This window comes from Microcaecilia unicolor, chromosome 9 (genome assembly GCF_901765095.1).
Source record: "Microcaecilia unicolor chromosome 9, aMicUni1.1, whole genome shotgun sequence".
In the NCBI taxonomy this organism is placed as follows: Eukaryota; Metazoa; Chordata; class Amphibia; order Gymnophiona; family Siphonopidae; genus Microcaecilia; species Microcaecilia unicolor.
The window spans coordinates 168,352,493-168,376,449 of NC_044039.1; the positions used below are offsets into that span (position 1 = coordinate 168,352,493).

The 23,957-nt window shown below is 44.8% G+C and overlaps 1 protein-coding gene across 1 annotated transcript in view; it reads right to left on the reverse strand.

Moving 5' to 3' along the window:
- CNIH1 (cornichon family AMPA receptor auxiliary protein 1) overlaps nucleotides 1-23,957 on the reverse strand; it is a 50,250-nt gene that overhangs the window by 8,758 nt on the left and 17,535 nt on the right. Inside the window, exon 3 of the mRNA XM_030214898.1 lies at nucleotides 11,708-11,820. Coding sequence (XP_030070758.1) covers nucleotides 11,708-11,820 — 113 coding nt within the window. The remainder of the gene's footprint in view (nucleotides 1-11,707; nucleotides 11,821-23,957) is intronic.

Consider the following 23,957-nt stretch of genomic DNA (forward strand, 5'->3'; position numbering starts at 1 on the left):
ACCACCCTCCAATCTTCAGGTATTACGTATGATTTTAACGACAGGTTACAGATCACTAACATCAGCAATTTCATGTTTGAGGTCTTTCAATACCCTGGGATGTATGCCATACGGTCCAGGTGATTTGGCTCAGTATGTCTTCCAGGTTCATCGAGATTTCAGTTACCCTTGAAAACCACATCCAGAACAGGTAGATCTCTTACATCTTCTTCTATAAAAACCGAATCAAAGAATTCGTTCAATCTCTCTGCTATAGCTTTGTCCTTTCCAAGTGCCCATTTTGCTCCTTCATGATCTAACAGTCCCAATGGATTCCTTCACAGGCTTTCTGCTTCTGATGTATCTGAAAAAGGTGTTACTATGAGTTTTTGCCTCCATAGTAAGCTTTTCTTCATATTCTCTTTTAGCTTTCTTTATCAGTGCTTTGCATCTATAGCTTGACGCTGTTTATGTTCCTTCTTATTTTCTTCATTTGGATCCTTTTTCCATTCTTTGAATGATACTCTAAGCTCTATATCCTCTTTCACTGCACCATTTAACCACACTGGCTGTCATTTGCTCTTCTTTCCACCTTTGTTAATATGTGGAAATGTGCAAAAGCTGTCACAAAGGCCTCACATATCAGTTTGCACAAAAACATCACATACAACTAGTAGTATCTACTTTTGGCTATTCTGGAAGCTCTAGGTAGCATGAAACTATTACCCAATTCATTTACATGGGTAGCAAAATTTGGTTTGAATGAGACCACTAGCCTACAGAAATTCCACATCTAAGTTTGTACTGAAGGCACATTGCTTACCCCAGATCACAAAAAGCCAGTAGAAGATACAGGATTTGAACTCTGCCCTCCCTTGTTTCATAGCCTGCTGCTCTCCATCACTCATTCTTAGCATGTCAACATTCACTGGATTAGTGGAACTAAGCATATATTTTAAAAGCCAATACTTATGATATCATAATCAGAACATCTGGGCAACACATTCTTATATTCTTTCATTTTCTCCAAACCTCGTTATTTTATTTATACAAGTTTATATAAACAAGGTCATCTGTCTCTAAGCAATACTGACATTGTTGCCACAGTGACAAACATTTCAGCATTTTGCTTCACACCACAATTCTTTATAATTTACTCATGTCCTTTCAATTCAAGCCTTACACTAGTAAGGTTAAGTACAACACATACAACTGTTTGAACAGACCCATCCAGTACAAATGATCTCACTACCCTCTACTATAGTAATATACAGTCAATCCCGTATTTGTATAAAGTGTGCAATTAGCACCTCAAAAGTAAGAGCACATGGGAAATTACATTTTAAAAAGTGCCCAATTCTGCTCTCATTTCCACTTTTCTAGTAAATGCTCGAATATAATTGCAGCTGCTATAGAGATAATCAATACAGACAACGCTGGGTATTAAATTTGATTTGGACTTTAGATTTCTCTTTCCAAACCCATGCTAAAGGCATGTTACAAATTCAAGTGCAGTTGGTAGATTACTGCTCAAGAGGACTCAATCTAAGTCCCCTAATTAAATAAGCCACATTAAAGCAACAACATAAGGTTTGCAATGCATTATTTGCCCATAATGTAGCTTAATCCAGGGTTTAATCTTGGGGTTTTTAAAACCACAATACACATTAAATGAGCTGTACAACATGCAAAGCATATGCAAAGGAGTTCATTACTATACAAAAGAATACAACTAGCATTAAACCTTGCAAAGCTGTGTTATTCATGGAAAGCGAAGATACATACCTGTAGTTGGTATTCTCCGAGGACAGCAGGCTGACTGTTCTCACAATTGGGTTGTCGTTGTCCACAGTGGCCCAAGCACCGGAAGAAAAATTTTGTCAGCAAAAATGAAGATTTTCTGGAATGTTCCGTCGCGCGAGCAGGATGGACTGCGCATACGTGAACGGCTTCCCACCACTGTTTTGTTCTGGGGTTCGGAGACCCCTGGGTTCTGTCTGGTACTGGAGTTCAGCTGTCCAGTGGCAGAGAGAAAGAACCTCTAAGAAGGCTGGATTGACCTCAAATCTGACTCCATCTCTAAATAGCACTAGTACTGAGGTAATCAAGAAGTTGTGAAGTTCTAAAAGGAATTGCCACTGAGAGACATTAGGTCTAAGGAACCCACATTAGTCCACCTCTCAGCACTGGCAAGGAAAAGATACCAGCTTTATGACAAACTGGATTTAGGCTACAGGTTATACAATGCGGCGAATTCTCCTCCCCCAATGGAGGAGAAAAGCATCCGATGCTAGTCTGTCGTGTAATCTGAGCTTGGAACAGAACTGGGGGACCTTGTTGTCAAGATGAGTGGCAAAAAAAATCCACCAAGGGGATCTCTCACTCTCTAAGAATCTTACAGACTACGCCTACATTGAGACACTACTCGTGCAGTTACAAAATCCCTGAGTGTCCCTACCACTCCTTGATGATCTAACAGGCCCACGGATTCCCTCATAGGCTGTATATGATATACCTGAAAAAGGTTACTATGAATTGTCGTCTTCGAGGCAAGTTTCTCTTCGTATTCTCTTTTGGCCTTCTTTTATCAATGCTTTGTATTTTAACTTGCCAGTGCTTATGTTGCTTCTTATTTTCTTCCTTTGGATCTTTTTCCCATATTCTGAAAGATGTCCCTGTAGGCCTCATCTATATTCCTCTGTCTTCCTCAGCTCCTCTACCCTCCAGAGAGCAGACCCATTCTCTGAGTGCCATGAGCTCTTTGCACTAACTACACACAAGACCTCTCACCAGCTGGGAGATAATCAAACATGTAACACTCAGTGCAAAAGACTGGATGGCCCCCCAACTCACTGCTGGACTGCTATCTGCTTCTTCTTATTGATAATTTCTTAAGCTGCTAATGGAGTAGGAATTTGTAGACTGAAGTCCCCTACAATTGTTAGTTATATTCTAGGCCAGGACTCAACAAACCCCAGACAGCAGGTTGCCATGGCACCTAAAAAAATAAAAAAATTAGACCTTGCGCCTGGGGTTTGGACTCCCCCCCCCCCCCCCCCCCAAATCTTGCCTGCGGTTCACCTCGACCCATCCCTATGGCCAGCCAGCATCTCTCTCTCTCTCTTGCCCTGTCGCACTTGGCTCAGTTCTGCCCCCACCCCAAGCAATCAGTGTGTTTAAAGGACCAGGGGGAGGGAAGAGAGAAATTAGTAGGACCTGGAGGGGAGCTGGAAGGAGATGTGCTCCTTTTCCTGGCAGGACTGGAATGGAGGGGGTGGAACAAATATGGAAATATACTGGACTCACAGATGGAGAGAGGGAGTTTTGCCAGACCATAAGGGGGTCAGGGGACAGAGGAAGATATTTTGGACCCGGAGTGTGGGAGGAAGCAAAGAGTGGAGGGACAGAACACAGGCAAGAGATACTCAGAATGAATAGTGACAGGGACAGCTGAAAAATGGTGGAATAGGAACACAGAGGGGTGGTGTTGATCACAGGGGGAAGGATGACGATAGGGATTAAAGATAGGGAGACAGAAGATGGATGGCAGACAAAGAGAAAAATGTCTGAGACTGGGGAACCTGGAAAGACCAGAGAAAAGCAGAATACAAACTAAATTGAATGGAAAAATAAGAGGCTCAGACTACAAAAGGTAGAAAAAATAATTTGAATTCACTGATATCTTGCATTTCCATTTCTGTTTCTCTAGTATTGCTGTGTATGCAGAGTCTAACTCCTTGAGGTTTCCAGTTCAGTATTTTGATTTCATATCTCTATTACTGGTCTGTGGCTCCTTGTTTCATATTTGTTGATGGTCTGTGTTTTGCATGTGTGAGCAAGGTGCGGTATTCTGCTAGCATGCAGTTTCTGTGTAGAGATTTGTAGCCCATTTATTCTGTTTTCTCACTAGATGGTGTATTGGTATTTAAGTCACACTTAGAAGGATGGAGCCCCATGCAACCACAAAAATAAACAGCAGGGCAATAAAACAGAAGAACCAGTACAATAAAAGCGTAAAAAGCATTTAATGTTCAGTCCATCAATACACTCTTGTGGCACAAACGAGAGGACTCAAAGGACTCGGCACGGCCAAGGTCAGGCAACAGTGCCTGTAGCCAGAATCACAATCCACTTGATCGATGGACAGATGTAAGCAAACATAACTGGCGCCTAGATTTTTTGGGCTGGCTCGGAGATCCTAAGAAACTTTGTCAAGTTCCATTCTAGGCTATGCTAATATTTTTAAAATGCTATTTGTAGGTTCCCCTCTATAGACCTAAGTAGACTATTTCTAAGAATTAATTACTGGCTGATAGAGATGTCCTAATTAACTTTCTAGCCTTCTAATTGGTTCAAGTACCTATAAATGAGAGATCAGGCAGTGGGTGGGAGGGAATTAAACTCTAAACTGAGGTGTCCTGGTACTGTCAGTTTGTTCCACACTGATGCTATAGTAAACTCTAGAACAGTCTCTTAACTGCTAGTCTATGAAATTATAATAGAAGACTTTAAATACTAAAAAAAAAAAAAAACCTATTAAAGGTAAAATTATGTATAATCATACCTGATAATTTTCTTTCCATTAATCATAGCTGATCAATCCATAGACTGGTGGGTTGTGTCCATCTACCAGCAGGTGGAGATAGAGAGCAAACTTTTGCCTCCCTATATGTGGTCATGTGCTGTCGGAAACTCCTCAGTATGTCGATATCAAAGCTCCATCCGCAGGACTCAGCACTTAGAGAATTACACCCACGAAGGGACACTCTGCCCAGCTCACCACCGCCGAAACGGGGGAGGGGAATTAACCCAGCTCATCCCCACACAAGTGGGGGAGGGGAATCCGTCCAGCTCATCCCCGCGGAGCGGGGGAGGGACACCACACCCGCCGATGCGGGGGGATCTGGCTTATCCTGCAACCGCAACCGCGGGAGGAGCTGACTGACCCTAACACCGCCGAAGCGGGAGGGGTACAAAGCTGCCCTACAGCCGCACGAAGCGGGAGGGAGTGCCGGCAGAATTTATGTCTCAATCCAGCCCCGTAAAACGGAGGGGAGAGGAATGCAGCAGCTCACTGTAACACAAACTCGTCTCAACTCTTGAAGAATCCAAGTGAAAGAAGAACTTGAACACGAAGTCCTCCTGAAGTAACTGAAGGCTAAACTTGAACCTAAAATTCAACCAGAATATAAACAGTACAGATATCTGGGAGGGGCTATGGATTGATCAGCTATGATTAATGGAAAGAAAATTATCAGGTATGATTATACATAATTTTATCTTCCATATCATCAAGCTGATCAATCCATAGACTGGTGGGATGTACCGAAGCAGTACTCACCCAGGGCGGGACATAGAAATCCCTGACCTCAACACTGAACTCCAAACCGGGCCTCCGCCCGTGCAGCCACAGTCAAACGGTAATGCTTGGAGAATGTATGAGCCGAAGCCCACGTTGCCGCCTTGCATATCTCTTCCAAGGAGACGGATCTGGCCTCTGCCATCGAGGCCGCCTGAGCTCTCGTGGAGTGAGCCTTCAGCTGGATAGGCGGCACCTTCCCCGCGGCCACATAAGCCGCTGCAATGGCTTCCTTGACCCATCTTGCCACTGTAGGCTTAGCAGCCTGCAGACCCTTACGAGGACCTGCAAACAGGACAAACAGATGATCCGATTTCCGGAAATCATTGGTCACTTCCAAGTATCTGATGATGACTCGTCTCACATCCAGATATTCAAGAGCGGAGTACTCCTCTGGGTAGTCCTCCCTACGAAAGGAAGGGAGACAGAGCTGCTGATTCACATGGAAGCGAGAACCAATCTTGGGCAGGAAGGAAGGCACTGTGCGAATAGTCACTCCTGCCTCAGTGAACTGCAGAAAAGGCTCTCGACATGAAAGCGCCTGGAGCTCGGAAACTCTTCTGGCTGAAGTGATAGCCACCAAAAAGACTGCTTTCAACGTCAGGTCTTTCAGAGATGCCCTCGACAAGGGTTCCAAAGGCGGCTTCTGCAATGCTCTTAGCACCAGGTTGAGATTCCACGCAGGCACCACTGAGTGCAGAGGAGGGCGCAGGTGATTAACTCCCTTGAGAAAGCGCACCACATCTGGCTGCGAAGCCAGGGAAGCACCCTTCAGGCGGCCCCTGAAGCAAGACAGAGCCGCTACCTGGACTTTAAGGGAACTGAGCGACAGGCCTTTCTCCAGACCTTCTTGCAGGAACGCCAACACTGAAGAAATTGGAGCAGTGAAGGGAGAAAGTGAGCCTGCTTCACACCATGCTGCAAAGATACGCCAAACCCTGGCGTAAGCAGTAGAAGTAGAGCGCTTCCTCGCTCTCAGCATAGTGGCGATGACCTTGTCTGAGAAGCCCTTCTTCCTCAGACGCTGCCGCTCAATAGCCAGGCCGTAAGACCAAAGGGAGAGGGATCCTCCATCACCACGGGACCCTGATGTAACAGGCCCTGCTCCACTGACAGCCGCAGAGGATCGTCGACTGAGAGCCTGAACAAGTCCGCATACCAGGGACGTCTGGGCCAATCCGGACCCACCAGGATTACCCTGCCGGGATGCTTTGCCACCCGGTCTAGCACCCTGTCCAACATGGGCCAGGGCGGGAACACATAGAGGAGCTCTTGTGTCGGCCACTGTTGGAGAAGAGCATCTACTCCCAGGGATCGAGGGTCCCGTCCTCTGCTGAAAAAGCGCGGCCCTTGGCAATTGGCCGATGACGCCATCAGATCTAGGCTCGGCTGGCCCCAGCGCTTCGTGATGTCCAAGAACGCCTGAGCAGATAGTTGCCACTCTCCGGGCTCCAAGGTATGGCGACTGAGAAAGTCCGCCTTGACATTCATGACTCCGGCAATGTGGGCCGCTGAAAGCTGCTCCAGGTTCGCTTCCGCCCACTGGCAAAGACTCATAGCCTCCTTGGCTAGAGGGGCGCTCTTGGTACCTCCCTGGCGGTTGATATAGGCCACAGCCGTGGCATTGTCCGACAGGACCCGTACAGGCTTCAACACCAGTACCGGGAAGAACTCCAATAACACCAACCGAATGGCTCTGAGTTCCAGGAGGTTGATAGACCACTTGCCTCTGCAGGAGACTAGAGCCCCTGCGCTGTCCTTCCCAAGCAGTGGGCTCCCCAGCCCATCAAAGAGGCGTCTGTCGTGACGACAATCCACTCCGGGGTCACCAGAGGCAATCCTGCAGACAACTTGTCTGTCTGCGTCCACCAGCTCAGCGCCTTGCGCACTGCTGGGTCCACGGGAAGGCGCACAGCATAATCCTCCGACATCGGAGCCCAGCGCAGCAGCAGAGATAGCTGTAGTGGTCTCATATGAGCCCTGGCCCAGGGCACTACTTCCATAGTGGCCGTCATAGAGCCCAACAGCTGCACGTAGTCCCAAGCCCGAATAGGAGAGGCTACTAGGAACTAGTCCACCTGAGCCTGAAGCTTGACAATCCGATTGTCTGGCAGGAACACTCTGCCCACTTGGGTGTCGAATCGAACTCCCAGATACTCCAGGGACTGAGTCGGGCGCAGCTGGCTCTTCTTCCAGTTGATGATCCATCCCAGGGAGCTCAAAAGAGCAACTACCCGGTCCATAGCTTTGCCGCACTCTGCATAAGAGGGGGCTCGGATCAACCAGTCGTCCAGCTAAGGATGGACTTGTACTCCTTCCTTTAGCAGGAAGGCCGCTATGACCCCCATTACTTTGGAAAAGGTCCGCGGAGCAGTAGCCAACCCGAAAGGGAGGGCTCTGAACTGGAAGTGTCGTCTCAGGACTGTAAAACGCAGAAAGCGTTGGAGAGGAGGCCAGATGGGAATATGCAGGTACGCTTCCTTGATGTCCAAGGAAGCCAAGAACTCTCCTGCCTTCACTGCCGCTATAACAGAGCGGAGAGTCTCCATGCGAAAGTGCCTCACTTTCCAGGCCCGATTGACCCCTTTGAGGTCGAGGATAGGCCGGACAGAACCTCCTTTCTTTGGAACCACAAAGTAAATGGAGTAACGTCCCTTGCCAATCTGATTTTTTTGGCACCGGAACGACCGCACCCAGGCGGATCAGGTTGTCCAAGGTCTGCTGCACTACCACAGCTTGACCGGAGACTTGCAGGGAGAGAGTACAAACCCGTCTCTTAAGGGTTGGCAGAACTCTAGCTTGTAGCCGTCTCTGATGACTTCCAGCACCCACGCGTCTGAAGTTATAGTGGTCCACTCGCCCAGAAACGAGGACAGCCGTCCTCCAATCTGCACTGGGGCGTGGACCAAGGCCCCGTCATTGGGTACGAGACCCTGGGGGAGGACCGGAGGGAGCACCTCCGGGACGGCGGTCTCTGCGAAAGGAATGCTGCTTGGGGGAGAAATTCCTCTTGAAGGAAGAGGGGGCAGAGGAACCCGACTTGCCCGGGCGGTACCGACGGGCTTCCTGCAACCGTCCTCTGGAGGTACCGGGACGAGTACTAACCCGAGCCCTGACCTCTGGTAATTTCTTGCCCTTAGACGTGCCGAGATCGGTCACGATTTTGTCCAGCTCGACCCCAAAGAGCAGCTTGCCTTTAAAAGGCAATCTAGCCAGGCGGGATTTAGAGGCGTGGTCAGCAGACCAATGTTTCAGCCAAAGCCACCGCCGCGCAGAGACTGTCTGAGCCATGCCTTTAGCTGAGGCTCTCCAGACATCATACAGCAAGTCTGCCAAATAGGCTAAGCCCGATTCCAGGGCCGGCCAATCAGCCCTCAAGGAATGATCCGAGGGGGAAGCCCGCTGCACCATAGTCCGGCACGCCCTGGCCACATAGGAGCCGCAAACTGAGACCTGCAAACTTAAAGCAGCTGCCTCAAAGGACGACCTTAAGGCCGCCTCCAATCTTCTGTCTTGGGTGTCCTTTAGGGCCGTGCCACCTTCCACCGGCAATGCCGTTTTCTTAGTCACCGCAGTGATTAAAGAATCCACGGTAGGCCACAGATAGGCCTCACGTTCACTCACAGCCAAAGGATAGAGGCGGGACATAGCCCTAGCCACATTAAGGCTCGTTTCCGGGACATCCCATTGAGCCGCAATTAAGATGTGCATGGCATCATGCACGTGGAAGGTTCTAGGTGGGCGCTTCGTCCCCAGCATAATGGCAGAGCCAACAGGGGCTGAGGGAGAGACGTCCTCCGGAGAGGAAATCTTCAAAGTGTCCATGGCCTGTAACAACAGGTTGGGCAAATCCTCTGGGCTAAAAGCCGCGCTGCAGAGGGGTCATCCGCTCCATCCGAGCGGGGATCTATCTCCTCCAAGGAATCCGCAAAGGATCGTTGGGAGACCTCAGACACGCTGCCCTCATCTACATCGGAGGAGACAAAAGTCCTCCAAGGCCTGGAAATCAACCCGAGGGCGTTTACCTCTGGGAACCTCAACCTCTTTATCAGAAGAGGGAGCAGGGGCAGCGTTTTGCATGAGGAAAGCCTGATGCAGCAGCAAAACAAACTCGGGGGAGAAACCCCTCATACTGTGCACTTCCGCAGCCTGGGCAACAGCCCTAGACGCACCCTCAACCGACGCTCGCAAGAGCGGGGGAGAGACATGCTGCGCATCCAAAATGGCGTCCGGCGCGACACTCCGCGAAGGAGCCGCGCGGGAAGAACGGCGCTTAACTTTAGCCGTTTTTGTGCCGTCGCCCAAATTAAGGGCGTTCATGGCATTAATGTCTCCAACCTCAAGGGCGGCCCACGAAGAAGCCGTCCGAGCCGCGTGGCCGGCCAAGATGGCGGAGGCGAGGAGCGGGGGATGGGCGTTTATGGCGGGAAAAAACCGCCACGCCGGAGGAACGACCGGGACATTCATCGGTCACTAAACTATCACCCATCAAGGGCGAATCAGGTTGTAAAACCCCCGCATCCCCTCTAGAAGCGCTCCAGCGATCCGGGGAGCGACCCTTTGCGCCCTCGCCCTCCGACGCCATTGCCACGAGGAGAAGAATCGGGGAACCCCCTGCCCGCTATAAAAAGGTAAAAATACCTGCTTGCCGCTCCGAGCTGTAACGAACTGGTGTCCCAGTGAGTAGCTGCAATGAACGTTTAAAGAAACGTCGAATTAAACGCCTTTAAAGACGTTTAAATTTTTTTTTTTTTTTTTTTTTTAAACGGAGCCAGCGGGAGGGGGGAGAAAAGGAGGGACCTGGCACCACCAGGTTTGCACTTGCTCAAAAGAGCCCTCAACCCCAGGCCTCAACAAAACCTAAGGATTAGGCTTGGAGGCCTAGCCAGAGCTGCTGCTGTGTGTGACCACCACCTGCTGAGATAGAGAACATACTGAGGAGTTTCCGGCAGCACATGACCACATATAGGGAGGCAAAAGTTTGCTCTCTATCTCCACCTGCTGGTAGATGGACACAACCCACCAGTCTATGGATTGATCAGCTTGATGATATGGAAATTACCTTTGCTAAATAAGCAGAGTAACTTAAAAATAAACAGATTTATTTTTATTTATTTTTGTTTTTTTGTTACATTTGTACCCCGCACTTTCCCACTCATGGCAGGCTCAATGCGGCTTACATGTGGCAATGGAGGGTTAAGTGACTTGCCCAGAGTCACAAGGCGCTGCCTGTGCCTGAAGTGGGAATTGAACTCAGTTCCTCAGGACCAAAGTCCACCACCCTAACCACTAGGCCACTCCTCCGCTCACATATTTAACTGCCAAGTCTACTTTCCCCCAAGTTTAAAAGCAATTTCCCAGCAAATAACTTACCAATGAAGTTGTCCTGCTCTGGAAGGCCTCACAACACCTCTTCAGGACAGAGAAATGAGGGGTCTTTTCACAAAGGAGCACTAGTGTTTTTAGTGTGCGCTAAAAATAAGTATGCGCTACATGCTAGACACACCCATATATTCCTATGGGCGTCTCTTGCGATTAGCGTGCATTACAAACACTACTGCACCTTTTTAAAAGGACCCCTGAAGGTATGGCTTACTTATGTGCCTGTTTTGATAATTCATACTGCAATCAGCGTAACAGGACCCTTTTCAACTTTCCTCTTTAATCAGTCACTGTGGCTTGACTGACAGATAACTGAACACTATCACAGTGTTTCTTACTTCCTAACATGGAGACCCTTTGTAAAATATTCTTTGTATAGGAGGTAACTTTCTCTTAAGTTATTTAAGTCACCTGATTACACGGGGGTCGCCTTAGACACTGAAAAAGTAATTGTGGCCAATTAAACTCAATTGCGAGCTGTAAGCAGGCCTAGTAACTAGCAAAAGAAAGGAAATTTGAAGAGCCAAAAATACTAAACACTAGGATAAAAGAATTGCAAAAGGGACAAAAATAGCTGAATGGGAAGGAACTGCAATAGAGAAAAAATGTACTGTGAGAACATGAAGAAGTGTCCTCCCTGCTTTGCAGAAAAATGAAGACTGACGAATCCACATTCAAAACGTCAGGCAGGAAAGCACCAGTGAATGCACAATGGGACGCGGCTAAAACTTTCCACAAAATCTCGCTAGTCAGCATCCGCAAAGGGTTCAGTCGGATAATATCACCCAGATGTGAGAATACAACTAGCCTGCTTGTTCTCGGAGAAAAAAAAAAGTATAATCCATTTTGTGCTAAATATTGTCCACTTTTGACAAAAATATTTTGGATTAGCCAACTATAAAAAACTGTTGAAATAACATGCTTATTTTTACAGCCTAAAATACTTGTAATAACCAGGCCACCATAGCACCAAAAGTAGGATATTACCTCCAGATATGGTATGCCAACAGAGGCATATTAAGTCCCAGTGTAAGCCACTCTGCTGCACACAGGAACATGACACAAAAGAAGGCATGGATGAGATACTCTGGGAGTACAAGCTGTGAATAAAAAAAGGAAAAAAAGAAGCAGTTAATATGTGTATACAGGTCAGAGTTTTCTCTCTAGCTAGTACATTGAAGGATAATTCTACTTTCAGAAAATTACACATAGCATTCTTTAGCACATTACACGAATGTACTGAAGATGAAAGTTATCAACTAGTGCCTACTTACCTATAGTAAATGCAACATACATAGTTTCACTTATTTTAGGTATTCTTACAATACGCTTAACATTTTGAGAACTTTAGCTCCATTTTTAGTCACAAAAAAAAAAACGCTGAAGGATGGGGCACACTGGATGGGAAGGGGGATATGCCCCCCCACACCCACACCAGGAGCCCCACAGGGAATTCTGCCTGCAAGTCTTGCCAAGCAAGAGTCTGTGATCTAAGGCTTGGATCTGCACAGAGTCAGACCCCTCCAGGCTCAACTGGAGTAAGGACAGTAGCCTGAACCCCAGGAGCTACAGGCTGACCAAGCAGCTTAACCTAGAGGGATGTAGGCTGTGTGGACTGCACACCAGAAAATCAGGCCTACCCCCCCCCCCCCCCCCCAAAAAAAAAAAAAAATGATAATTTGTTCATCTGGACTCATCTAGTAAGATCAAAATGAAAGTTTGATTTCATGTCCCTAAAGCCTGATCAAGGCAGCCTCGAGGTAAAGAGGTGCAAGAAGCAAACAAATACCTGCCTGAAGAGAAATGGTTTGGTTAACTTTAATGATGTAGGTTTTCCATAAGGCCATAAGTTAAACAATGACACTTGGGCAATAAATATAATTAAATAAGCCATATAAATCAAACAAGAAAAAAAAAACCATCCAGACCTGCCACTGTAAAGGATTATCATCAATCCGCAATTTGCCATTCCACCATAGAGGCACCTGACGAGAATGCTCCACAATAGAAGAAGCAATATCAAGAAAGTGAAAAGCTTGAATGGTATCCCACAAGATAAGAGCGGTTATTCCAAGCATATACTGAAGTTGCATAGGTAATGCAATCCGTTCTACCAAAGAAAGTCATAACTTTATTTTTAAACAAAAAGGCCACATGGTAATTATAAAAATGAGGAAAATTAATTCCTCTACAATCCTTGGACATTTGCAAGGTTTTCAAAACTATTCTTGGCCATTAATTTTAACATAAAAAGTAGGATAGCAGTTTGGTGATATCATTAAAATGATTAGAGAAGAACAGAGATATCATACACAAGAGTACAGAATTGGAGAAATAGACATTTTTATGGTCTCAAGTCTAACCCCCCCCCCCCCCCCCCTCAGCTCAAATACAACAGAGCCCATTGTTGACACAATGTCTTAACCTTTTGATGAATATGTTGCTCCTTAACCTGGATAATATCCGTAAGTTCAGGTGAAAGCAGAATCCCTAAATATTTCAACCCTTGAGTTCAACACTATAAGGGTAATTGCTGAATCATATCCTTAGTACAATGTACATTTAGGGGCATTAATTATGGATTTAGTCCAATTAATTTTATACCCTGAGGAGCCGAAGGTGTTAATCAGGTGAAGGTTGACTAGCAAAATTTGAAAGGGAAAACCCCTGCCTAGTTCCCCTGTAAAGTTGATAAGGAGCAAACAATGTGTTATGTAATGGGATTAAAATATTATAACTGAACTATGCTTATGAAGTTAGAACTGAAACCATACCAGTGAAGCACTTTAAACACATAAGGCCATTCCACCATATCAAAGACCTTCTCAGCGTCCAAGGACACCAAGAAGGCTAGATGGGTCAACATGTAGAATGTTCAGGTCAGTAATTTAGACTGTTCTGCCAGGAACTTCTTAAGCAGCCCAGGATCTTCCAAGTTGTATATTTAGTTGAAGAGAGTCATTCTGAGGCGTTCTGGATAAAGAACATACCATATTGTGCGTCCAGCTGCTTAAGTTGCATTCCAAAAGAGAAGTTGTTTCCCTCTTTTGCGCTGTAGCAGGGGCTAAATCAGCAGGATAGCCAACTTTGAATTTTGCCAAGCCAAGTTGGGAGAAGCTTTTGCTTTCATCAGAATAGCCATCATTTGAGGGTAGCACAAAATCCAATGAAGGGTCAGGGGCCTTGAAAAGAATCGGGACGACACATGGGGACCCTGAGTGTGTGCTCTACCTCAAACTGGTGTTGGAAGGTTAAATTCAGTAACTGAAGAAATCACTCAATAAGAGAGACAGGATCCTTCTGCTCCCTCTGGGAGATCCACAGATTTTTGCCTATTTGTATTGTTGGTGTCTTCCAGTAACTTTTGATGTTGTGCCACATCATGAGCATGGTCCTAGAGTGCCATTACTCACCCTTCCAACATAGCATGTTGTTCACCGAAGGTCTGTACTTGAGGAGATGGTCTATCTATATCAGATTGTAACTCATTAATATTAGTGGAGCTATCCTGAATTTTGAGTTTGATCTAGTTAAGTTCAGCCATTACTGGATCCAGAATGTCCAAGATCTCTCTGGGCATCGCCACCTTTACCAGAGTCAGCAAATCTTGGTTAGCAAGCTTTGGATCCTCTGACTGGAGGTAAAACTGAATCTATCCTCTTCTCCTTTGGATCAGACATCCTAAGCAATATGGTAAGCAGTTTTGGCAAAGAAAAATCCACTCTAGATATGCACGGAGAATAAAAAGGAAATCAGGAGTGTGGGAGCTCTATACTAGGGAACCATACCAGTGCGTCCCACAACCACAAGTCTCCTCCAGTCCAAAACTTTGTTTCTCCTCAGCCAGATGTAGTTTTACTCTTGCATTTTGGATTGTTGTCTTGCTGTGTAACCCAAGTAAGCTTCAGCTCATGGATAAATGACAGGACATTCTTCCTTTTTCTGGTACAGTGCAAAACTCATGGTTCCCTCAATAATGGCAAGTTTTCCAGGACCCGAGACAGCAAAGCATCCCCATGCCATTATACTTTCACTACTGGTGTGATCTTACCGGGGAATTCTGTATTTGCTTTACACCAGATATAAATGAACCTGTGTTGTCCAAAGAGCTCCATTTTTGCTCATCTGTCCTTAGAATATTCTCCCAAAAGGATTGGGGATCATCAAGTGTGTTTTTTTTGCAACTGAGATGAGCATTGATGTTAGTCTTAGATAGCAGTCTACTCTGCCATGTAGTTATGAACACTGATCTTAGCCGAGGCTAGAGAGGCCTGCAGTTCTTGAATATTTTGTAAACTCCCAGATGAGTTGTTCCTGCGCCCTTGGAGTAATTTTGGCAGGCCAGCCATGCCTGAGAAGATTCACCACTGTTCCAAGTCTTCTCCATTTGGAGATAATGGCTCTCCTTGTGGTTTGGTGGAGTGCCAGAGCTCTAGAAACAACTTTCTAACCCTTTTTAGACTGATACATTTCAACAGCTTTCTTTTTCCACATCTCTTCTGGAATTTCCTTTGATCAAGGCATAGAAACTTTGTGGTGACTACTTCACTCTCATGAATAAGGTTCAATATATACTGAGATTTGGATTCAACAGGGCTGGCTGTAAGAAAGTTTGGCTGTGTTCAATGAGCTGCATATAATTATCGAGTTACAGCGATGTGAAAAAGCAAAGTTACTGACCTGCAGCAGGTGTTCTCAGACTACATTCTCACATGTGGGTGAAGTCATCCATGGAGCCCTAGTGCAGACACTGCCCAGTGTTCTATTACTTCTAGAACCTTATGGCAGGTCCCCAACATGCATGTACGTACGCCTTCCCAAATCCCTGACTCAAGCAGAACGGGCAGTTTCGTCTTTTCAGAGGAGCAGTGAAGAAGTCTCCTCTTGCCTGTCGCACAGTTTTTCATCCAGAGATTATCTGGGCCTTTTTGATTGTGAGTAGCACAGGACCCTTTCTCCCTTTTTTTTTTCTTTAGTTTTACCATCTCTTCTAAGTTTTTTCTTTTATTTTCTAAAGTTTGCAGCCTCCTTAAGCCTTTTTTTAGGGGGGGGGGGGACCTTTAAAATTGAGCCATTTATTTTGCTGTGGCTATCTAATCCCAGAAGCCTTCTGGTAGGTTCAAGTGGTGAACAGACTGTGCTAAGACCATGTCTGTGACTGACGCACATGACATGATCAGGGCTTATACGTACATTTATCCTGGATCTAAAGATATATTTACCAGTACTTTGTATCCAGAACAAAAACAAAATGTAAAGGAGTTGCGTAGAAGGCTTGGTGTAAGAACTCCACAGGCCCGGTTCAACTTTCCTAAGGTTCTTAGACAATTCCCTGTTGACATATGGAAAACATATTTGGTGGATGTTTGGGTTTGCCATATCATTGCCTCCTTTTAATAAGTTGTATTTTATACCATTTCATGGTGATAAACAGAAGGGAGAAACAAAACTTCAGACATCTCTGCAGTGCTGAAACATCTATTGAAGTTTATGATCAAGCCACTTTATTTGCGAGTGTGGCATCTGAACAAGACTTGAGGTCCCACTGATGTCATCTAAACAGGGCTATCACAAGAGTATAAAGGACAACTTGCCCTGCGGTGTGTATCATAAGGGGAATGCCATGGAGCCAATTTGGAGAAGTCTTATTGAGAAGAATATCATCTCTTACTGTTTTAAAACTCATTACTATTTGACATAGGCAAGTGGAAAAATAAGGGGAAAAGTGATTCAACTGTCGTTTTTCTGATAGTTGGCCCTATGGACAAACACTTTGAACTGTACTGTCAAGCTTTATCTACTTCAGCTGGAGTGTTCCCGAGTCACTCAGTGTTTCTGGGCCATCTTTGAGCTCTGGGGGACAGCCTCACCCCTCCCCTTCCAATAGCTTCTGGTTTTCTCCTTGGCAACAATCCAAATCTGGTTTATCTACTACAGACACACCTTTTCTGGCTAGTTCACCAGTGACTATTTCTACACCTGTGCCAATGCCTACCTCTATACAGCATCCTTCAGAGCAGGATAGTTTGACATTACATCATAGAACAGAAAGTCTAGAAAATTAATATACAGCAAGAAACTTACACATTTTGAATTTTCCTGTTTATAGAGTACTCTTTAGAAACTTCTGAAGGATGCTATTTATTATTATATTTATTTTATTTTTTTATTTTTGAAGGAATTCACTCAAGGTGGTGTACAACAAGAATAAGTCAAACATAAGCAACAGACAATTATACATTAAAAATATTCAATACAAAGTATGGCAATAGTATGCAACATTACAATGTCAACACAATAAAACATTTTAATAGACAGCATAGAGTGTAAGCAAAAATGGAACACATAAGAAAGAGTAACAAGAGTTACAAAATAAGTGGACTAATTTAACGAAAGTTGCACATGAGGTCAGAAAGGTGCTTGAATATTAGCTAGGGTATGAGTTGGTAAACGTGTCCTGCTATATAGTATGTGCAGCCAGTGTCACTCCTTGTGTATATGTGATTCGCCCCTTCCTTTCTGAATACACTGACAAAACCCTTATCACCTCTCGCTTGGATTATTGCAATTTACTTCTTACTGGTCTTTTGCTCAGTCATCTCTCTCCTCTCCAATCTGTCCAAAATTCTGCAGCACGGCTTATTTTCCGCCAAAATCGTTATATCCACACTAGCCCACTCCTCAAGTCGCTTCACTGGCTCCCTGTCCACTTCCGTATACAGTTCAAACTTCTCTTACTGACCTTTAAATGCATCCATTCTGCAGCACCCCACTACCTGTCCACTCTCATTTCTCCCTACATTCCTCTCCGTGATCTCCGCTCACTGGACAAGTCTCTTGTCGTCCCCCTTCTCCTTCACTGCTAAGTCCAGGCTTCGTTCCTTTTCTCTCGTGGCACCTTATGCCTGGAATAAACTTCCTGAGCCTGTACGTCTTGCTCCACTCTACCTATTTTCAAATCTATGCTCAAAACCCACCTTTTCACTGCTGCTTTTGGCTCCTAGCCACTACTCATTTGCCTCCCCTTGTTCCTTCTCACTCAGTACTTGCCCTTGTCTGTATTATTTTAGATTGTAAGCTCTATTGAGCAGGGACTGTCTCTCTGTGCCAGGTGTTCAGCGCTGCGTGCATCTGGTAGCGTTATACAAATGCTAATAATAATAATAGCAAGTTAGTTACTTCTTCCATTAAAGGCCTGGGTGAAGAGCCAAGGTTTCACCTATTTTTTTAGTGTTTTAACTCACAGCAACTATGTTTCCACGAGGGCGACTCTTCATGTTTTAAGATGTTGGTGTTTTAAAAGCTCACTTTAAGAAAACTAAATTCTTATATTATGGAAGAAAACTGCAAATTTTTCAGGATGAGATGCAAAGCATTTTTGTTAAGGGAGACAGCACTTGCATTGGAAGCTATTTTTTTCTGAAGTTCCTCGAAAGTGCATCATTAAATTACAAGAATTGAATTATACCTTTTTTTTTTTTTTTTACCATCACAACTAGAATATTTTATATTAGGGAAATTTCTGTTAGAGTAAATCTTTGTGAGAGGGTCTGTTAAGAGGCAAGTTGGTGTTCTGCAGCTGCTGTTTGAGGAATTTATTTTTCTCTTGCATTTCATGTAATATATTTCTCCTATTTACCCTTTTCCTCCCTCTAATGTAGGCTAGTGTTGTAAATTTAAATTGTATACTCCTCGTTTGGAGTTCTTATTTGGGTGTTCTTTGTTTTTGCTGCCTTCATGTGAATTTTGAAAATTCAATTTTAAAAAATTCATAATTAGTGTGGATGCACTTAAGTGACAGCATGATGAGCATTGTGCACTAACTGTAGTGTGCAGTCCACACCCACTCTCAAACATAGTTCCTGCCTCCTAGCACAGCATGCAGTTAATGCGTAAATTAACATGATTTATGCTACCACAATAAGTTACTGTGTTCATGCAGTATCAATGTATGGCTAATACACATGTTAACCGCTTAACACATTTTAAAACAGTCCAACTGTTTATCTTTCACCGGCAATGTTCAAAAAAATCCGCAATCAAGCGGAGAACCTGAACGCCCCACGGGAAAACACAGATATGGGTAAAAAAGTGGGATGTTTGACCACGGAAATACAAATCCTGGAGACAATATCATAAAAACTTCTTTATTGAAGAAAAGACTCGACACAACTGTTGTGTTTCGGCCTACATCCCACTTTTTTACCCATATCTTTCACCGGCAGCCATGGACCCTGAAGCAGCATAGTGAAATGCTGGCCATCGTTGGTCATGGGCAAGTGAGGAGGCAATGATACAGCACAGTCAGCTAGGTGCTTTTCACATTTTTTCACTGTGTGGGTTAAACTGAAGGAGGTTTTATGCCGATAAGTTCCTTTGATACTGTTTCAGCAGCCTTATGGAAGCTTAATGAGGCTTTTTCCTCCTTTAAATTTGATAAATTTTGGTATTTATGTGAAAGATTAAATTTTACCACAGTAGAACAAAAACATTTTCAGCTTTGATGTACTCACTGAAGATTTATCATCAGTGGATGTATACAATTCAACCTTTCACATAAATATCAAAATTTAATATCTTCTTCATATTCATTTCTTGGGTTGCAATTAATTATGGATAATCAGCAATACTCGAGCTAATTCATATGGCTATACGGATGTTGACTAAGACAGCAAAATGACAGTTATATGGATGGCAGCTAAATATTGCCCAGTATATATATTACTGGGGATAAATATTTAAACTAGAAGAACAGATCCCAAAACTATATCACAAAAAACGTTCTTCCTTTAAAATATTTAATTTCTTTTATTACAATACATATACAGTGGGGGAAATAAGTATTTGATCCCTTGCTGATTTTGTAAGTTTGCCCACTGACAAAGACATGAGCAGCCCATAATTGAAGGGTAGGTTATTGGTAACAGTGAGAGATAGCACATCACAAATTAAATCCGTAAAATCACATTGTGGAAAGTATATGAATTTGCATTCTGCAGAGGGAAATAAGTATTTGATCCCCCACCAACCAGTAAGAGATCTGGCCCCTACAGACCAGGTAGATGCTCCAAATCAACTCGTTACCTGCATGACAGACAGCTGTCGGCAATGGTCACCTGTATGAAAGACACCTGTCCACAGACTCAGTGAATCAGTCAGACTCTAACCTCTACAAAATGGCCAAGAGCAAGGAGCTGTCTAAGGATGTCAGGGACAAGATCATACACCTGCACAAGGCTGGAATGGGCTACAAAACCATCAGTAAGACGCTGGGCGAGAAGGAGACAACTGTTGGTGCCATAGTAAGAAAATGAAAGAAGTACAAAATGACTGTCAATCGACAAAGATCTGGGGCTCCACGCAAAATCTCACCTCGTGGGGTATCCTTGATCATGAGGAAGGTTAGAAATCAGCCTACAACTACAAGGGGGGAACTTGTCAATGATCTCAAGGCAGCTGGGACCACTGTCACCACGAAAACCATTGGTAACACATTACGACATAACGGATTGCAATCCTGCAGTGCCCGCAAAGTCCCCCTGCTCCGGAAGGCACATGTGACGGCCCGTCTGAAGTTTGCCAGTGAACACCTGGATGATGCCGAGAGTGATTGGGAGAAGGTGCTGTGGTCAGATGAGACAAAAATTGAGCTCTTTGGCATGAACTCAACTCGCCATGTTTGGAGGAAGAGAAATGCTGCCTATGACCCAAAGAACACCGTCCCCACTGTCAAGCATGGAGGTGGAAATGTTATGTTTTGGGGGTGTTTCTCTGCTAAGGGCACAGGACTACTTCACCGCATCAATGGGAGAATGGATGGGGCCATGTACCGTACAATTCTGAGTGACAACCTCCTTCCCTCCGCCAGGGCCTTAAAAATGGGTCGTGGCTGGGTCTTCCAGCACGACAATGACCCAAAACATACAGCCAAGGCAACAAAGGAGTGGCTCAGGAAGAAGCACATTAGGGTCATGGAGTGGCCTAGCCAGTCACCAGACCTTAATCCCATTGAAAACTTATGGAGGGAGCTGAAGCTGCGAGTTGCCAAGCGACAGCCCAGAACTCTTAATGATTTAGAGATGATCTGCAAAGAGGAGTGGACCAAAATTCCTCCTGACATGTGTGCAAACCTCATCATCAACTACAGAAGACGTCTGACCACTGTGCTTGCCAACAAGGGTTTTGCCACCAAGTATTAGGTCTTGTTTGCCAGAGGGATTAAATACTTATTTCCCTCTGCAGAATGCAAATAAATTCATATACTTTCCACAATGTGATTTTCCGGATTTAATTTGTGATGTGCTATCTCTCACTGTTACCAATAACCTACCCTTCAATTATGGGCTGCTCATGTCTTTGTCAGTGGGCAAACTTACAAAATCAGCAAGGGATCAAATACTTATTTCCCCCACTGTATCACATAAAACCACTTATGGGGAGGGGAAGTGACGTCAGCGGACCGAATGGCTGCCTAAACGAAGGGCTCCAGTACACCCGCGAAAGAAAAGCACTTTGTCTCTTTCCCAGCGAGGCTGATATATAGCTTATTAAAGGAAAAAGCAATAACCCAATCGGGGGACGATATATTAGAGATGCAGGCGAACGGAGGAGCGGTGAATCTTACCCAGTTCGCATTTGAAGCCAATGCGGGGCAGAAAAAAAAAGATGGCGGATCGCACCGCGCAGACCTCGTGCACACAAGACACGGCGATGGAATTATTCTCCTCCCAAGAGCAAACGGACAGACTGGGAGAAATCCTGCCTGAGCTACGAGACTGGCTGCAAGAAATAAGATCTGACCTAAAAGTGGTTCGTGAGGAACTTACGACCCTGGGAGCCAGTTTGAGAGGAGAAATTAAGGAATTGGGACAAAGAGTGGAAGAAGTCGAAAGGCGTATGGAAGATCAAATGGAGGCTTTGACAGCAGTAGATCTACAGATCTCCGATCTCAGACTGGGCCAACAGCAAATTAACGATAAGATGGAGGATTTGGAAAATCGAGGTAGGCGATGCAATTTACGTTTTCGGGACCTGCCGGAGACTCCCGCCTACCAAGATGCAGAGTTAATGATACAAAAAATGGTCAGCGCCCTATTATCGACAGATGGAACTGAAATAAATCCGGAGGACATTAAACTGGAAAGGGCACATAGAGCAATGGGCCCGTCAAGACAAAATATATCCAAAGATATAATCGGGTGCTTCAGTGAATATAAGATGAAAGAGAAAATATTACAAGCAGCCCGCAAAACTGCAGATTTCAAATGGGATGCTCATCGTATAGAGATATATCAAGATCTGGCAGCTGCAACTCTGAAACAGAGAGCTGATTTGAAACCGGTTACAGCTAAACTACGAGAGTTGGGCCTGCGCTATAGATGGAGACATCCCTTTGCGCTAATATTTTATAAGGAAGGAAAATTACAACAGATTCGATCGTTGGCGGAGGCACAGCTCATTTTTCCAGAAGGGCTAGCTGAGATGACCACGAACACAAGAGAGGGCAGAGGATTTCCGGGAGGAAAAGCCACCCAGCCAAAATGGCAGCGAGCTGGTCGTAACAGGCTACAGAGACAACAATCAGCAAACCGTTTGACCTGAAAGCCTCAGGTCTGAATCAAACTGGGCCAGATGATGGAAATTAAAGCCAACTAAGTTTGCTGAAGTGACAGATAAAATGACCGATGGGTATAAGAGGCTGAGTAATATAGAATAATGTGAGAAGTGATTTATAGTGCTAAGTCTCAACCTAGTATGTATATAGATATAAGTCATAAGTACATAAGTAGTGCCATACTGGGAAAGACCAAAGGTCCATCTAGCCCAGCATCCTGTCACCGACAGTGGCCAATCCAGGTCAAGGGCACCTGGCACGCTCCCCAAACGTAAAAACATTCCAGACAAGTTATACCTAAAGTCAGGGTTGAAGATTGAAAATAAGGACAATAGGGTGTGGAGAAGTCACTTCCTTCCCGGGTAGCACCTACCTAATTAAAAGGAGAGAGGTGCTTAAAATGTTTGAAAGGGATTGGGGGGGGAGGAAAATATGCAGGGGAAAAAGATGGGAATGGTAACCAGATATAATACAATCGAAATAAGAGGGCTATTGAGAAGGCAGAGAGAATGGAGGCTATGTGAACAATATAAACAATCAATATGGCTCTTAATTGTGTAACGCTGAATGTGAGAGGATTTAATTCTCCACATAAACGCAATCAGATGTTCAGAGAAATGGTGCGTCTGAAAGCGGACGTTATACTTCTCCAGGAGACGCACTTGAAGCGGGGACATGAAAAATTGGTCAAACATAAGAAATACCCTGCAATATACTACGCATCTAATATTGCAGAGACCAAAAATAAAGGTGTCCTAATAGCGTTTTCCAGTGCGTGCCCATGGAATGTGCAAGAAATAACAAGGGATCCGGGAGGGAGATATTTGATTATTGTGGCTACACTGCTTAATGTGCAATATACTTTGATAAATGTCTATGCTCCAAATGAAAATCAAAGAGAATTTATAATGGAATTAGAGGAGATGATTCAGAAAAAAGCCAAGGGCCTTCTATTGATTGGAGGCGACTTCAATATTACTCTAAATCCAAAGGTAGATAATTCAGGGAAGACTGCAGGTTATGCCCAAAGAGATAGGGTAGCGGTGGGTGGATGAATGGATGGCCCGAGAGGATCTTATAGACATCTGGAGAGAGATCCATGGGAACGAAAGGGACTATACATACTTCTCGCCCAAATATAAAACATACTCACGAATAGATTACTGGTTAGGCGAGAAAACCTTCAGAGGTAAAATAAGTGGAGATTGAGCCCTGCTCGTGGACAGACCATTGCTCGGTTAGAGTGGAGCTCAGTCTGTTGAAACAGCAGAGAGGCCATAAGAATTGGCGTATGAATGAAGCCATCTTACTAGATCCCCAACATGCACAAGCAATAGGAAAATATATTGAGGAATATATTATGTTAAATGATAATGGAGAAGCTCGTTCTGTGAATGTATGGGAAGGTATGAAAGCAGTAGTACGGGGCCGTATCATTGCCTTGCAGTCCCATATAGATAAGGAGAAGAAGAAAACAGAGGCCACCCTACGTCAGCAGTTAGATAAGTTGGAAAAAAAGCATAAAGCAGATCCTACGGACAGCAAGTGGGAAGGGGAGATACAACAAATACGTAGGAAACTAAATGAACAACAGCTAGCTGATATAGCAATCCAGTTACAGGC